At 47.7% G+C, this 17,896-nt stretch overlaps 1 protein-coding gene across 3 annotated transcripts in view; it reads left to right on the top strand.

Annotated features, from left to right (window-relative positions):
* The window catches only part of NECTIN1 (nectin cell adhesion molecule 1), a 463,174-nt gene that overhangs the window by 395,218 nt on the left and 50,060 nt on the right, over nt 1-17,896 (top strand). For all 3 annotated transcript variants that reach the window (XM_073656638.1, XM_073656640.1, XM_073656641.1), the window contains exon 7: nt 14,572-14,659. In XM_073656638.1, coding sequence (XP_073512739.1) covers nt 14,572-14,659 — 88 coding nt within the window. The remainder of the gene's footprint in view (nt 1-14,571; nt 14,660-17,896) is intronic.

Raw genomic sequence — 17,896 nt, 5'->3', positions numbered from 1 at the left:
CCATCTATACTAACTTCCACCAGGTTGCAAATTCAATATAATTTTTTTCTGCATCTAGCTCTGAAAAAATATTTCGGCTTGTAACAGTGTGTGGGACTTGTTCTATTAGTCCATCTATACTAACCTCCACCAGGTTGCAAATTCAATATAATTTTTATCTGCATCTTGCTCTGAAAAAATATTTTGGCTTGTAGCAGTGTGTGGGACTTGTTCTATTAGTCCATCTATACTAACCTTCAGCAGGTTTCAAATTCAATATAATTTTTATCTGCATCTAGCTCTGAAAAAATATTTTGGCTTGTAGCAGTGTGTGGTACTTGTTCTATTAGTCCATCTATACTAACCTCCACCAAGTTGCAAATTCAATATAATTTTTATCTGCATCTAGCTCTGAAAAAATATTTTGGCTTGTAGCAGTGTGGGGGACTTGTTCTATTAGTCCATCTATACTAACCTCCACCAGGATGCAAATTCAATATCATTTTTTTCTGCATCTAGCTCTGAAAAAATATTTCGGCTTGTAGCAGTGTGTGGGACTTCTTCTATTAGTCCATCTATACTAACCTCCACCAGGTTGCAAATTCAATATAATTTTTTTCTGCATTTAGCTCTGAAAAAATATTTCGGCTTGTAACAGTGTGTGGGATTTGTTCTATTAGTCCATCTATACTAACCTCCAGCAGATTTCAAATTCAATATAATTTTTATCTGCATCTAGCTCTGAAAAAATATTTTGGCTTGTAGCAGTGTGTGGGACTTGTTCTATTAGTCCATCTATACTAACCTCCACCAGGTTGCAAATTCAATATAATTTTTTTCTGCATCTAGCTCTGAAAAAATATTTCGGCTTGTACCAGTGTGTGGGACTTGTTCTATTAGTCCATCTATACTCACCTCCACCAGGTTGCAAATTCAATATAATTTTTTTCTGCATCTAGCTCTGAAAAAATATTTTGGCTTGTAGCAGTGTGTGGGACTTGTTCTATTAGTCCATCTATACTAACCTCCACCAGGTTGCAAATTCAATATAATTTTTCCTGCATCTAGCTCTGAAAAAATATTTCGGCTTGTAGCAGTGTGTGGGACTTGTTCTATTAGTCCATCTATACTAACCTCCACCAGGTTGCAAATTCGATATAATTTTTATCTGCATCTAGCTCTGAAAAAATATTTCGGCTTGTAGCAGTGTGTGGGACTTGTTCTATTAGTCCATCTATACTAACCGCCACCAGGTTGCAAATTCAATATAATTTTTATCTGCATCTAGCTGTGAAAAAATATTTCGGCTTGTAGCACTCTGTGGGACTTGTTTTATTAGTCCATCTATACTAACCTCCACCAGGTTGGAAATTCAATATAATTTTTATCTGCATCTATTTCTTAAAAAATATTTCGGCTTGTAGCAGTGTGTGGGACTTGTTCTATTAGTCCATCTATACTAACCTCCACCAGGTTGCAAATTCAATATAATTTTTTTTCTGCATCTAGCTCTGAAAAAATCTTTCGGCTTGTAGCAGTGTGTGGGACTTGTTCTATTAGTCCATCTATACTAACCTCCAGCAGGTTGCAAATTCAATATAATTTTTATCTGCATCTAACCCAGCCAATACTTTTGGGTTAATACCACAGTTTGGCCACTCAGCTCTGCTCGGTTCCCATCCATTGTTTTTTGCGCAAACAACTCCAGAGTTGTGAATTAGTTAACAACCAAAATGAGTGGAAAAAGGTCTGCTGCTGGTGGAAAGGGGAATAGGTGTGTTGGGGAGGGAAAAAAAGGTTGTATCTGTGGGGCAGGTGTTAAAGCAACAGTAACATCTGCAGAAGAAAGACCATCTTCCAGCAAAACTAAGATGTCTACTTCTTTTAGCGGACAATGTGATAAGATCCCTTTTTTACGGCCACGCCAATCACTACAAATTCCAGATGAGGCACAAAAACAGCAGGTGCTTCAACGGATATCAAGTGCTCCTTTAAGTGGGCTCTCCTCCACCTCAACTTCAACATCACAAATACTCCAGTCCTCAGAGGTGTCACCCCAATCGCACTTGCTTCCTCACAGCTCCCAAGTCTCCAGCTGCCCGTCTGAGTATGGGGTAGAACAGATGGTTGAGTCTGCAGAGCTGTTTACTCATACTATAGCCTGGGAATCAGAGGTCGGCTCCAGAGCTTCTGTGAATCCAGACGAGGAAATGATCTGCACTGATGCCCAGAATCTTTATGAGTCGGATCCAGGACCAGACGCAGAAGGTTCTGACCATAATGTAGACCCTCGTTCCCAAACTGTAACTAATGTTGGTGGAGACAATGAGGAAGACGATGATGAGACTCAAATACCTGATTGGAGCGACAACTTTAGTGTTTTGTCAGGGCAGGAAGAGGTTGGCTCTGAGGACGACGGGTGTGATAATAAACAGGGTGATGATGACGAGGTTGGAGATCCCACTTACTGTCAACCCACAGTCAGCCAAGAGATGAGGTCAGCAGAGGAGGTGGAGAAGGATGCTAGTGACGACGAGGTCAGGTTGCGTCTTCCTGGACAGAGACTTAGTACTGGAAGCACGTCAACAACTGCATCCTCAAACACAACTCTGCCTCTGACCACAAGTCGTGGTGGCTCTTCAGGTTTCATGGGTGCTAAGCCTTGCATAGCCTGGGCATTTTTTCAGATTGATAAAGATAACCCAACTCGTGTTATCTGTAACATTTGTCAGCAAAAGCTAAATAGAGGCCAAAAAATACATAGTTTGAGTACTTCATGCATGAACCGGCACATGGATATGAAGCATAAGTTGCATTGGGAAGCTCACTGTGCTACATTGCGGCCTAGCCGGCCGGGCCAACCACCGTCTGCCACATCTTGTGCATCCGCGGCCTCTTCATCCTCTGTGACTGGGGGGACAGCAGTCACACCTGTTTTGGGACGCAGACCTGCCACCTCTTTACCCCCAACAGCCAGCGTGATTGGCAGGTCATCATTTTCTTTGGAGGTGGAAACACCAGCTGGTGTTCAGCGCTGTCCGACATCGATAGCACCACCTTTGGATCAAGGCAACCTAACATGTCTGCCTGCATCTTCCTCACAGACGGGCAGTTTGCCGGGGACACCCTTCTCAACCCCGTCTAAGCACAACAGCCAGCCCTCGGTCCCTCAGATGTGGACAAGTAAAAGACCATTTCCTCCTAGCCATGAGAAAGCTAAGAGGTTGAATTTCACCATCTGCAAGCTCTTGGCTACAGAAATGCTGCCTTTCCGCCTGGTGGACACTGAGGATTTTCGAGACCTTATGTCCGTCGCAGTGACCAGTACCAGATGCCCAGTCGGTACTACTTCTCAAAGAAAGGTGTGCCTGCGCTCCACCAGCATGTCGCACAAACCATCACCGCTTCTTTGAGAAACTCTGTGTGTGACAGGGTGCATTTCACCACAGACACTTGGACGAGTAGGCATGGACAGGGGCATTACATGTCGCTGACTGGGCACTGGGTAACTATGGTGACAGCAGGACAAGGGGCTGCTGTCCAAGTCTTGCCGTCCCCACGAGTTGTGCGTCAATCCTCTTTATCTCAAAGTTCCTCCACTGCTTCTGCCTCCTCAACCCCCTCTCGGTCCTCCACCTGCACCCAAAGCCTGTCTGGTCATGCCACAAGCTTTCTAACTGCGCAGAAGGGATCCTGCACACCTCCTTACTATGCTGGCAGCAGGGCTCAACGTCATCAGGCGGTTTTTACTTTGAAATGTCTGTTGTGGTCAGCTCTGGAGAACCCGTTTCATGAATGGTTGTCTCCACTGGACCTGAAACCAGGGAAGGCCGTGTGTGACAATGCTGCAAACCTCGGTGCGGCCCTTCGCCGGGGCAATGTCACACACGTGTCTTGTATGGCTCACGTGTTGAACCTGGTTGTCCAGCCATTTTTAGCGCACTATCCTGGACTAGATGGCCTTCTGCAGAGGGCATGGTCGCTGTGTGCTCACTTCCGCCGTTCGCATCCCGCAGCTCAGCGACTTACATCTCTACAGAAGTCGTTGGGCCTGCCACTTCACCGGCTAAAATGCGATGTGCCTACCCGGTGGAATTCAACTCTGCACATGTTGCAGCGACTGTGGCAGCACCGACAAGCCCTGGTGCAATATGTTGTGACGTAGAGCCTGGGCCAACGAGATCCAGAGGTGGGGCAAATCACGCTGGAGGAGTGGTCTCAGATCAGGGACCTATGCACCCTTCTGCACAGTTTTGAAATGGCGATGAAGATGTTTAGTGCTGACGATGCCATTATCAGCATGACTATTCCGGTGATTTACATGCTGGAGCACATGTTAAACAGAATTGGGAGTCAGGTGGTGGCACAAGAGGAGGTGGAGGAAGTAGAGGAGGAGGAGTTGTATGCGGAAGGGCTAACATCTGCAAGGTCCAGACGGTCGGCAGCACCAAGGCGGCAGGAATGTGAGGGTGGGGGAGATGGTTTTACCAGGGCGCATGGTAGCAGCCAAACTAGTGAGGAAGGTGCTGGAGCCCAGGAAGAAGTGGAGGACGAACTGATGGAAGACTCAACAGATGAGGGAGACCTTGATCACATTTCTGTTGTGCGAGGTTGAGGGGAGAGGGCAGAGGAAGGAAGCATGATTGTTACCTCACCACCAACACAACAGGGACTTGGTGCTCCTGGATGCGCAAGACACATGAGTGCCTTCTTGCTGCACTACCTGCAACATGACCCTCGAATTGTGAGAATTAGAAATAATCCTGACTACTGGGTTGCCACATTGTTAGATCCCCAGTACAAAAGTAAATTTGCAGAAATTATTCCTGCCATAGAAAGAGATGCACGCATGCAGGAGTATCAGCAGAGACTGTTGCAGAATCGTACATGTGCTTTTCCCCAAAACACTAGTGGTGCACGTAGTGAATCTCACAGTTCCAACTTGCCAACCGTGGGACCGTCGAGTGTTCAGCACTCAAAACATAACAGAAACACAGTATCTGCTGGTAACATCAATTTTGCGGAATCATTTCAGCACTTTTTTAGCCCATCCTTTGCAAGGCCACAGGAGACAAGAAGTTTGACACATAGTCAACGCCTAGAGACGATGGTACAGGAGTATCTCCAAGTAAACATTGAAGCCATGACTGTGTCACTGGACCCTTGCTCTTTTTGGGCTTCCAATCTGGATAAATGGCCGGAGCTCGCCACTTACGCCTTGGAGATCTTGTCATGCCCTGCAGCCAGCGTTCTGTCTGAACGTGTGCTCAGCGCTGCTGGTGGTGTGCTGACAGATAAGCGCACGCGGCTCTCCACTGATAATGTAGACAGACTCACGTTCATAAAGATGAACAAATCATGGATCCGAAACGACTTTTCTACCCCTGTGTCATCCTGGGGAGAGTAAAAGCTTGATGATTTGTTAAAATCACCTCACCAACCGTTTTAAGCTTTCAAATTACTAATCATGTTTATCTGTATCTTGGGTGGAAAATAATTTGGGCTTTGTAGCAGTTTGCATTACTGATTCTATTAGGCCATCTATACTAAGCTCCACCAGCTTTCAAATTAATAATAATTTTTAGCTGCATCTAGCCCGGAAAATAATTTTGGGGCTCCTAGATGCGCAAGACACATGAGTGCCTTCTTGCTGCACTACCTGCAACATGACCCTCAGATTGTCAGAATTCAAAATAATCCTGACTACTGGGTTACCACACTCTTAGATCCCCCACACTCTTCAATCAACCTTTTCATTTTAATAAAGAACAAAAAAATGGTCATTTTTGAAATTCTAAGCATTAGCAGGTTATTACAAACTGAAATCAAACAGTTTTCAACTCAAAACTTTATTCTAGGTGATGTTACATTTGCACATAGGACCCCTTGTTCGAAAGGAGCTTCTGAACTCTCTCGTCCATTGAATTTGTCAGGTTTTGTATGGTTTCTGCTTTAATTCTTTTGCATGAGGACAGAATACCCTCCCAGAGCTGTGGCTTAGATGTGAACTGCCTCCCGCCATCATAGACACTCCTTTTGATGATGCTCCAGAGGTTCTCAATGGGGTAGAGGTCAGGGGAGCATGAGGGTCACACCATAAGTTTGTCCCCTTTTATGCCCATATCAGCCAGAGATGCAGATGTGTTATGTGCAGCATGAGACGGTGCATTATCATGCATGAAAATGATCTTGCTGCGGAATACACTGTTCTTCTTCTTGAACCATGGCAGGAAGTGCTGTTTGAGAAACTCCACATACATTATGGAGTTCATCTTTACCCCTTCAGGGATCCTAAAGGGGCCGACAATCTCTCTCCCCATGATTCCAGCCCAAAACATTACTCCACCTCCTCCTTGTTGGCGCCGTAGCTGTGTTTGCGTGGGGTGTCCATCAACCAGCCATCCTCCACTCCATCCATCTGGACCATCGAGCGTTGCACGGCACTCATCGGTGAACAAAACAGTTTTGAAGTCAGTCTTCATGTATTGTTTGGCCCACTGGAGCCGTTTCTGCTTGTGTACAGTGGGTAGAGGAGGTCGACAGGATGGCTTACGCACAGCTGCAAACCTCTGAAGGACCCTGCAGCTTGTTGTTCGGGGGAAGTTGGAGGCACCAGCAGCTTCAAAAACTTGTCTGCCGCTATGACAAGGCTTTTTTGCCGCTGCTCTTTTAACCTGACATAATTGCCTGTAGGAAAGAGTCCTCAATTTTCCCTTATCAGCACGCACACGTGTGTACTGTGAATCAGCTACATACTTCTTGATTGTGCGATGATCAGGATGAAGTGTCTTGGCAATGTTGATTGTAGTCATGCCTTGACCTAAACATTCCACAATTTGTTGCTTCTCAGCAGCCGACACATCCTTTTTCTTTCCCATTTTGGCAGAAAATGTAGGCTGCTTAATAATGTGGGACAGCCTTCTTAAGTAGTCTTGCCTTTCATTGGACACACCTGCCAAACTAATTAGCACAGGTGTCTGCAATTGCTTACAGTGATATAAAGAGCCCTGACACACATCACCATCAATGTGTTTAACTGACAAACAAACAAATTCTTCCCTTATCACTCCTAAACACTTTTTGCATAATAATTTGGAACACAGTGTACATATGCTTTTCCACAAAACACCAGTGGTTCACGTAGTGAATCTTACAGTTCAACTTGCCAACCGTGGTCTGTATGGAGTTGTTCAATAAAGGGCCCAAAATTAAGATAACATAGATGGGAGAGGTCTCTATGAATAGGAATTCCTAAGTATTTGATACCCTGTGAGGGCCAGGCAAAGGGAAAGTTGGACTGGATGGAATCCTGTATGGATTTGGGGAGGGAGACATCGAGGGCCTCAGACTTCGCTGCATTGATTTTAAAATTTGACCATGTAACAAAGTGATCTATTTCAGCCATAATAGCAGGGATGGATATATGTGATTGAGCGATATATACTAGGACATCATCAGCAAATGCAGAGCACTTGTACTCGGTGCCTCCCACCTCAATCCACCTAATATTGGGGTTATGGCGAATTGATTAGAGCAGGTGCTCCGTCACTAGGATGTATAAGAGAGCTGACAGAGGACATCCCTGCCTTGTCCTATTGGTGATTATGAAAGGTGATGAAAATGTTTCATTTATCTTCAGCCTAGGTGACGTATTGCGATACAGGGCCGTGATTTTGGCTATAAAAGGGTCCCCTAGACCCGTACCCCAAGTTTTTTAAGAGAATACTATATGGCGTGCCAGGAGACTCTATGGAATGCTTTCTCAGCATCCAACGAGAGTATCTATCTACAAATTTTTAACTGCATCTAGCCCAGGAAATACTTTGCGCCTAGTAGCAGTGTCTGCTAGTCAGCGGATTATCCCAGCTGTTAAGCAAGCTACACCACCTGTAGTTTGGACACTTAATTTTTTCAAAGGAAATGCTTCGGGCCCCCGGGACACTCAGTGAAGAGCATCAGGAGGCACCCCAAGGCACAGGGGCTTGTACAGGCGGTAGGACGCCTTGCGGTGGACCGCCAAGCTCGATCCTTATAAAAGCTTTTTAACTGCAGCAGCTTTAGTGGACGCTACTGGAGCTGGAATTCCCGCAGCTGCTGGCATCAGACTTGCCCTCCAATAGATCCTTGTAAAAGGATTTAAAGTGTACTCATTCAAATTAGAGAGACAATTTAAATTAAAAAGCTTAGACCTGCCTCCACCGCAGGGGGGCTCGCTCGACCCACCAGCGGACAGGCACCAGTATTGGGAGAGGGGGGCTGGCCATCAGGGTACACCGCAGCTCTGGCACAAACACGGAGGTCGCACGGTCAGGAACGGACTGGCCGTGTCGGCTTGGCACTTTTTTGGTTTTAGAAGGGCATGACATGCCTATATCTGTGTCTCCCCCTCCTTTTACTCCTCCACCTCTTTTCTTTTCGCATGACTATATGTACTTGTCACTTTTCCATGTGTTAGTTGTGTTTCTGAGCAGTTTGTCAACTTTTGGACACCTTTGAAGGTGTTTTCTATGTGTTTCTATGTGTTTTTGTTTGCCTGCCATTGGTTTTAACGGTGTTCGAAGGTGTTCAACGAACAGTTCGGCGAACATACGGGTGTTTAACGAACCGAACCGAACTCGAACACTACGGGGGTGGCTCAACACTAGTCAGCATCCCACTTGTCTATCTTTTGCAACGCTCTCTGCAGAGAATTAAAGTGGAGGCATTGCAACCAGAGTATGATAAGATGGATCAAGTAGCCGTAGCGGGCGATTACACAAAACACAGCCTCATCTCATCCCAACGTGCATTGGGGGACAATGAGGGAGAGGAGGAGGAGGAGGAAGAACAGGAGCTGGTATCATGCGCTGTAGACGGTAGTACCTGTACAATTGTCATACCGTCGGTTCAGCGTGGGTGGCCTGAGGACAGGGGGGAGGAGGAGGAGGAGGAGGAGAGCATGGTCAGTCGTCATCTTGGTGAGGACACGGAAGTCTTGCCCGTTACCAGTCTGGCACGCATGGCTGACTTTAAGTTACGCTGCCTTAACCGCGACCCTCGCATTGTCAAAATGTTGGGTGACAGTCATTACTGGTTGGTGACACTTTTAGACCCCCACTACAAGGAGAACTTTCACTCTCTTATTCCTGAGGTGGAGAGGTCTACAAAAATGGGGCAGTACCAGAAGACCCTTGCTGCAGAACTGTTAAAAAAATTCCCATCTGAACACGCTAGCGGCAGAGGTCACAGTTCGTTGCCCAACCAAGGCGTACAGGCGAGAGAGACGCAATTCCAATCCAGCAGAGGCAGGGGAACACTGTCAACGTTCTGGGACAGTTTTCTGAGACCCGCCAAGCTTACAGGACCGCAGGCGCGGGGTACTCTCACAAGGAGTGGAAAGTTTCAAAAGATGGTGAGGGAGTACCTTGCCGACCATACCAGCATCCTCCGTGATTCCTCTGTGCCTTTTAATTATTGGGTATCCAAGCTGGACACTTGGAATGAACTCGCTCTGTACGCCTTGGAGGTCCTGGCTTGCCCTGCCACTAGCGTGTTATCGGAGCGTGTTTTTAGTGCCGCTGGGGGAATTATAACTGATAAGCGCACTCGCCTGTCAACTGACAATGCTGACAAGCTGACCCTTATCAAAATGAACAAGGGCTGGATTGGGCCAGACTTCTCAGCACCACCAATTGACAGCAGAGTAACATAAAGTCAAATCCACTGTGTTATTTCGGGAGGTGTATTCCCATGCACCGCTTCACACCCACACATGGGTATACGCTTCCTCATTTCAGCTGTTTTTTGCTCTTCTCCTTATCCTCAGCCTCCACCACTACTAAACCACCAGGGTGACAGTGGTCCTTGTTGCCAGCATTGCAAGTCCCTCCGTCCTAATTTTTGGCAACTTTTGCTTGGAAGGCATAGGCAAAGACTATGGGAGACCCACTCCCCAATAATGGGAATAATGTTTTTAATATGCTGTACTGCATGGCTCTTTTAAGGGGCATTGCAAGTTCCTCCGTCCTATTTTTTGGCAGCTTTTGCTTGGAAGGCATAGGCAAAGACTATGGGAGACCCACTCCCCAATAATGGGAATAATGTTTTTAATATGCTGTACTGCATGGCTCTTGTAAGGGGCATTAAAATTGTCTTGTTAAGCTACTGTGACCTCCACGTCTCTTCCAAGGGTCATTGATATTGTCTTTTTATTCCACTGGGACCTCCACGTCTCTTCCAAGGGGCATTGATATTGTCTTTTTATTCCACTGTGACCTCCACGTCTCTTCCAAGGGGCATTAAAACCATCTTGTTAAGCTACTGTGATCTCCACGTCTCTTCCAAGGGGCATTAAAACCAGCTTATTAAATCACTCTGAACTCCACGTCTCTTCTAAGGGGCATTAAAATCATCTTGTTAAGCTACTGTGACCTCCATGTCTCTTCCAAGGGTCATTGATATTGTCTTTTTATTCCACTGGGACCTCCACCACTCTTCCAAGGGGCATTGATGTTGTCTTTTTATTCCACTGCGACCTCCACCACTCTTCCAAGGGGCATTGATATTGTCATTTTATTCCACTGGGACCTCCACCACTCTTCCAAGGGGCATTGATATTGTCTTTTTATTCCACTGGGACCTCCACGTCTCTTCCAATGGGCATTAAAACCATCTTGTTAAACCACTCTTAACTCCACGCCTCTTCCAAGGGGCATTAAAACCGTCTTGTTAAGCTACTGTGACCTCCACGTCTCTTCCAAGGGGCATTAAAACTGTGTTGTTAAACCACTCTGAACTCCAACGTCTCTTCCAAGGGGCATTAAAATCGTCTTGTTAAGCTACTGTGACCTCCACGTCTCTTCCGAAGGTCATTGATATTGTCTTTTTATTCCACTGGGACTTCCACCACTCTTCCAAGGGGCATTGATATTGCCTTTTTATTCCACTGCGACCTCCACCACTCTTCCAAGAGCCATTGATATTGTCTTTATATTCCACTGTGACCTCCACCACTCTTCCAAGGGGCATTGATATTGTCTTTTTATTCCACTGTAACCTCCACCACTCTTCCAAGGGGCTTTGATATAGTCTTTTTATTCCACTGGGACCTCCACCACTCTTCCAAGGGGCATTGATATTGTCTTATTATTCCACTGGGACCTCCACGTCTCTTCCAAGGGGCATTAAAACCGTCTTGTTAAACCACTATGAACTCCACGTCTCTTCCAAGGGGCATTAAAACCGTCTTGTTAAGCTACTGTGACCTCCACGTCTCTTCCAAGGGGCATTGAAATGTTGTTTGTAATTACCTCTAACCTCCACGACTCTTCCAATGGGCATTGCATTACCTCCTAATTTTAGTCAGCTTTTGCGTTTCAATGCATAGGCGAACACTAAGGGAGACCCACTCCCGAATAATGGGTAGAAGGTTTTTAGTACGCTGTAATCCACGTCTGTTTCAAGGGGCATTGCAGTACCTCATAATTTTTGGAAAGCCTTCCATTCACTGCTTAAGCCAACAGTGTACAGGAGACCCAGTTGCTATAAATGGAAAAAACGGTTTAGTTAAGACCCTCTGACCTCCATGTCACTTCCAAGGGACATTGGAGTGCCTCGAAATTTTTGGTAGGCATTGCACTCACTGTATGCCCTCTAACTGTGTAGCCGAACTGCTCCTTTTGGTGCAGAAACATATCCTACAAGACATGTGTGGTTGACTGGCCTGATATTGATGTGAATGTTCCCTGTTCCACCTGCTTTTTCTCCTTTGCCACCACTTCATCCATCATTCACCACCTGAAGCTTTGTTTTAACGGGAGTCATAGAACTGGGATAGTAGCAGGAAAACATCCAGCAATCCTCGGAGGAGGTAGGATATGCGCCAAAACACTGACCACCTCAGGCCTAGTCGCTACTACATACATGCGCTTGCATTCCAAGGAACAGAAAGCTAAGGAGATGGATGGCTTCATGATCATGAATAATTTACTCATTGTGTAGGAGGCCGACCACTGCTGCTGTCTACCTTCTGAACTTTGTGTTGAAGCCTGATTGACCCAGGACCCGCAATCCTCTATGTCTGGAGGACGTGTTGCATCCCAGTGTCCAACTGTGTCCCGGCTTCCACAATATTAACCCAGTGTGAAGGCGTCCATGAGATGGACCATCCCTGGCCACATTCACTTGTCCATGTGTTTGTGGTTAGGCTGTCCTTCCCACTAAATGCACTGGGGAGGGCACAGGTAATGTTTTGGTATGCGTGCTTGTGTATAAGGCGCATCGGGACAAATATGGGTGGCTGGGGACCGAGTATGGACACCCGGCCGCCCCCTCTGACGCAGCCATGACGTGGTGGCCGGATTCCGCCTCCACATGCCTAAAAGGCCCAATTTCAAGTGCAAGCAAGCAGTATGGTATTACAGCCTGGGGGTGGGTGGGTGGCAGGCTGCATACTTGCGCTTGCATTGCAAGGAATGGGGGAGGTACAATTGAACACTGCCCTGGGACAAGGACTTGAACGGGGATAGTTGCAAGTCTGCAACGACAGGTGCAGGGCAGGAGGCATCTTTGCATGTGCCATGAACAGGGGGTTGGCATGCACACACTACAGCGGAATAGGCTGTCCTTCCCACTAAATGCACTGGGGAGGGCACAGGTAATGTTTTGGTATGCGCGCTTGTGTATAAGGCGCACCGGGATCGAGTGTGGACACCCGGCTGCCGGGCGGCTGGGGACTGAGTATGGATACCAGGCTGCCGACGCAGCCATGACATGGTGGCCGGCGTCTGCCTCCACAAGCCTAAAAGGCCTCATTTCAAGTGCAAGCAAGCTAGCAGTATGGTATTGCAGCCTGAGGGTGGGTGGCAGGCTGCACACTTACGCTTGCATTCCAAGAAAACAAAGCAGATGCTAACTTCTATCATCATCATCATGCTCCTCACCTTGGCACTCTCAACTCCCTTGATGGAGAAGCCAGGGCCCACCGGAGGAGTCTCTGGCTGTCTGGTGGGCTCGTCCAATGCTGCCCTAAAGCAGGCCAGGCTAAGAAAAGTGTGGGGAAGGTTCCCGGGACAAATAGTGGGGGCTGGGGACTGAGTATGGAGACCTCGCCGCCGATGCAGCCATGAGGTAGTGGCCAGCTTCGGCCTCCTCCAAACTAAAAGGCCCCATTTCAAGTGCAAGCTAGCAGCATAGTATTGCAGCCTGCGGGTGGGTGGGTGGTTGGCTGCATATTTGCGCTTGCATTGCAAGGAATGGGGGAGGTACAATTGAACACTGCCCTGGGACAAGAACTTGCACGGGGATAGTTGCAAGTCTGCATCTTCTGATGCGGCAAGGATCACTTCTGATGGGCACACTTTTAGGCAGTGACCTGGGTGTCAGAGATGCTTCCAAGGGTCTTCCCCATGCTGTTCCCATGTCTTTTCAGCACTGTATGCATGAGTCACACAGCACATGGGCAGATAAGATTGTAAAATGTTAAAATGACATTTCCCGGTGAATGCATTTGTCACGGTTGAAAGCAATACAAAAGTGCAAAAATGCATAAAAAATGCTACTTGTGAACATAGCCCAAGGTGTGTAGGAATATTTTTGTTTTTGGTTATTTATTTTACCTTATACACAAGTCTTTACCCTGGAAAGGATGTTCCTTAACATATTTCACAGGAAAACAGTTTCAGTTTAGTTTTTGAACGTTTTATTGTGAGTCCGTAAAAGTGGCTTAATACCTCTGACCACGTTGTTGACAGCAGTGACCTGGGGGTCAGAAATGCTTCCTGGGGCTATCCCTATGCTGTCCCCATGTCATTTGAGCACTGTCACTATCATTTTGGGCACTTTTTAGGCTTTCTACAGACTGCCGGGGGTGCCGCTGCAAAAATGCTCGGGTCTCCCATAGACTAACATTGGGCTCGTTGCTCGGGTCGAGCACCCAAGTATCACCGTGAGCTCGGCCCGAGCTTCGAGCACCGGAGCATTTTAGTGCTCGCTCAACACTAGTCACGATGCATCTTCATCTGACCTCAGCTATAGCCATCCTGTCTATCAAGGCCTCCTGATGAACCGCAAATGGGGAAACGCGCAAGGCAGTAATGAATAAGAGATAAGTAACACCTGTCTTTACAAAGACATATTACTCAATTACCCTTAAACTTTTCTATGTCCTTATTTTAAATGATTAGAGGTAGGTCAATATAAGGACATAATGGACAGCTCGTGAGGAGCGGGGGCGCCACTATCGTGATAACTTGGGTGTCAACCTCCACTGTCAGGTAGACCCAGAACACAGGGCTACCAGGGCTGTCATAGGGTATACATGCACTTTTTTTGTTGTTTTGTTGTTTTTGGTGTGTTTAGGGATATGAAATCCTCAATAAAATTTGTGACCTTTAAGGTTTTTTCATGACTTATATCATTTGATGACCTTATACTATATCATTTTTCAATATTCTGATACTGGGAGATCACACATATATAAGTTGGACAATCAGGACTTGAGTGTGAGTGATTGCTTTTATATTTGCTCTTTGCAGTAGATCGATCCATCCTTTTCTTATGGATATCATCTATATATCATGACATGTCAGTAATGCAATTTTTTGTCACTTTTAGGGTAGATCTCCCTCCATCTCATAAACCAGCTCCTCCACCAAAGAAGAGAGCAGAGATGAAGACACATCTAACAGCACATGATATTCAGGTATTTGGTGAAACTAGGATCCATAAAAAGACTTGGTAAATTTGAAATTTGATCTTTGCCAGATCTTCCCTAATGGTCATTAAATCTCATGTGCCCTGCCAAAATTCCCAGAAATCTCATGAAAACCAGATATTACAAGGTTAGAAGGCAGGGAGAGGAGTGTAGAGGAGTGTTAAAAAGGGGGCACAGAAAGGCGGGGAATGGAGTGTAGAGAGGTGAGAAAAGGGGGCATAGAAAGGCAGGGAATGGAGTGTAGAGAGGTGGGAAAAGGGGGAACAGGAAGGCGGGGAATGGAGTGTAAAGAGAGGTCTGAAAAGGGGGACACAGAAAGGCGGGGAATGGAGTGTAGAGAGGTGGGAAAGGGGGGCACAGAAAGGTGGGAAATGGAGTGTAGAGAGGTCAGAAAAGGGGGCACAGAAAGGCGGGGAATGGAGTGTAGAGAGGTGGGAAAAGGGGCGCACAGAAAGGCGGGGAATGGAGTGTAGAGAGGTGGGAAAAGGGGGCACAGAAATGCAGGGAATGGAGTGTAAAGAGAGGTCTGAAAAGGGGCAGAGAAAGGTGTTTAGTGGAATGTGTTACGGATCCGGGTGGTGGAACCTCTGTGCCACGGTGCAAGGAGGGACCAGAGGGGCGTAACTAGGTATCAACTCGGACTGACCAAGATCGCACGGCGGCTCAATCGACTCCGTGAACCAGGGAAGGACCGAACAGAGGGACCAGGTTCTACTCTGGACCAGTCCTTGTATGACAGCAGGTGACTCCCACGGGTCAGAAGGCTGGGACTGACCGGTACAGCAGATGAGCACAGCAGGCAGGCTGACGGGTGATCCGGGTAGACGGACTGGCAGACACCACGGGTAACTGGCAGGAGCCTCTAGGTAGGCTGGCTGGTAGGCACGGCAGGTAACAAGCAGGAGCCTCCAGGTAGGCTGGCTGGTAGGCACGGCAGGTAACAAGCAGGAGCCTCCAGGTAGGCTGGCTGGTAGGCACGGCAGGTAACTGGTACGTTCTCCAGGCAGGCAAGCCCGGCCCATAGACAGACTGGCGGGTTTGGGCCGTAAGCAGATGTCGGGCAGGACTGGTAGTCAGGCTGGCAGACTGGATTGGTAGTCAGGCTAGCAGCGGAACCTGAGGGCTGAAGCAGAGTTAGAACACAGAGCTACAACCTTGCACAGGTACCTCTATTTTGGAGGAGGTGCCTTTTATATGAGAAGTCCTCCGGCCATTGGCCAGGGACTCCTTAGGATGGCGCACGCGGCAGCAGAGCAGCAGGAGAGCCGGAAGACGCCGAGCCAGGAGCGCGGTGGTAAGGGGGACGGCGTCTCTGCCTGTCACGGGGCAGAGACGCCGATGCTACATTACCCCCCCCCCCTTTACGCCCCCTCTTATTTAGGCCTGAAAGAATTTTTTTAAGAAGAAGCGGGGTGTGGATGTTCTCTCTGGGTTCCCAAGTTCTCTCATCTGGGTCAAACCCCTTCCAATCCACCAGAAAAAAGGTTTTTCCTCTTACCCTCTTGGTGGCCAGAATGTTCTCTACCTCATAGACATCCTCAGCGGAGACCGGAGCTGGGGAGGTACCTGGATCATCGGAAAAAGAATTAAGAACAACCGGTTTGAGGAGAGATACGTGGAAGGAGTTGGGAATCTGTAAGGTAGCCGGGAGTTTTAACTTGTAGGCCACTGGATTGATTTGCTTGAGGACTTCAAATGGACCAATGAACTGTGGACCCAGCTTGTAGGAGGGTATTTTGAGATGAACATGTTTGGAGGAGAGCCAAACCTTGTCTCCAGGACTGAATTGAGGTGGGTCCAGACATCTCTTGTCGGCATGTCTCTTCATCCGCTCGGAGGATTGAAGAAGTGCGGATCCAGTGTCCTCCCAAATAGTGGAAAATTCGCTGACCAGAGACTCTGCGGCAGGATTGTCCACTGAAGCGGAGATGGGAAACGGAATCCGGGGGTGTTGACCGTAGACCACAAAGAACGGGGACTTGGAAGAAGATTCGCTCTCATGGCTGTTATAGGAGAACTCGGCCCATGGTAGGAGCTCTACCCAATTGGTATGGTGAGCATTGACGAAGTGCCGGAGGAAGCTGGTAAGGATCTGGTAGATACGTTCCACTTGGCCATTGGACTGAGGATGATAAGCAGAGGAGAAATCCAGGGAGACATCCAGCAGCTTACACGTAGCTCTCCAGAAGTACAAAGTGAACTGGACCCCTCGATCTGCATAATGTGGAGGGGTAGACCGTGGAGACGAAAGATGTGATGTATGAAGTCCTTAGCCAGTACTGATGCAGGCGGGAGTCCAGGCAGAGGGATAAAGTGGGCCATTTTAGAAAAGCGGTCAGCGACCACCCAAATGACAGTACAACCGGCAGAAACAGGGCGATCAGTAATAAAGTCCATAGCAATGTGTTGCCACGGGGCAGCAGGTACGGGAAGAGGCAGGAGACGGCCGGCTGGATGATGTCTGGGAACCTTGTTGCGGGCACAGGATGAACAGGCCGTGACGAAGTCTACCACATCCTTACGCAGGGAAGGCCACCAGTAATGCCGGGTAATGAGCAGAAAGGTCTTCCTCTGACCAGCATGGCCGGCTAATTTAGATGAATGACCCCAGAGAAGAACCTTCTTACGATCCAGAACCGCTACAAACGTCTTACCAGGTGGGAGACGAGACAGGTCCAAGGGAGCCACATTCATTACTTTGGAGGGATCGATGATATGCATAGGCTCCTCCTCTTGATCGGAAGACAGGAAGGATCGGGACAAAGCGTCGGCTTTAACGTTCTTGTCCGCAGGGCGGTAATGTAGGGTAAAGTTGAAATGGGCGAAGAACAAAGACTACCGGGCATGACGCGGATTAAGTCTTTGGGCATTTTGTAGATATGCCAGATTTTTTTGGTCAGTGTAGATGACCACTGGGTGCAGAGGCCCCTCTAGCAGGTAACGCCACTCCTCTAGCGCCAATTTGATGGCTAGCAGTTCTTGGTCTCCTATGGAGTAGTTGCGCTCGGACGAGGAGAAGAGCTTGGAGAAGAAGCCGCAGGTTACCATTCTCCCGGACGGAAATTTCTGGGTGAGCACCGCTCCGGCTTGGAAGAGGAAGCATCAACCTCCAGAAAGAACTGTTTGTTGCAATCCGGACGGTGCAGCACCGGGACAGAAGAGAAGGCTTGTTTTAAGGAGAGGAAGGCCTCCTCCGCTTCAGACATCCATTCCTTAGGATTTGCT

Source organism: Phyllobates terribilis, unplaced genomic scaffold (genome assembly GCF_046119375.1).
Source record: "Phyllobates terribilis strain yellow unplaced genomic scaffold, ASM4611937v1 Scaffold_12__6_contigs__length_324123572, whole genome shotgun sequence".
Lineage (NCBI taxonomy): Eukaryota > Metazoa > Chordata > Amphibia > Anura > Dendrobatidae > Phyllobates > Phyllobates terribilis.
The sequence above is the reverse complement of the archived record's forward strand: the minus strand, read 5'-3'. Positions and strand labels throughout refer to the sequence as shown.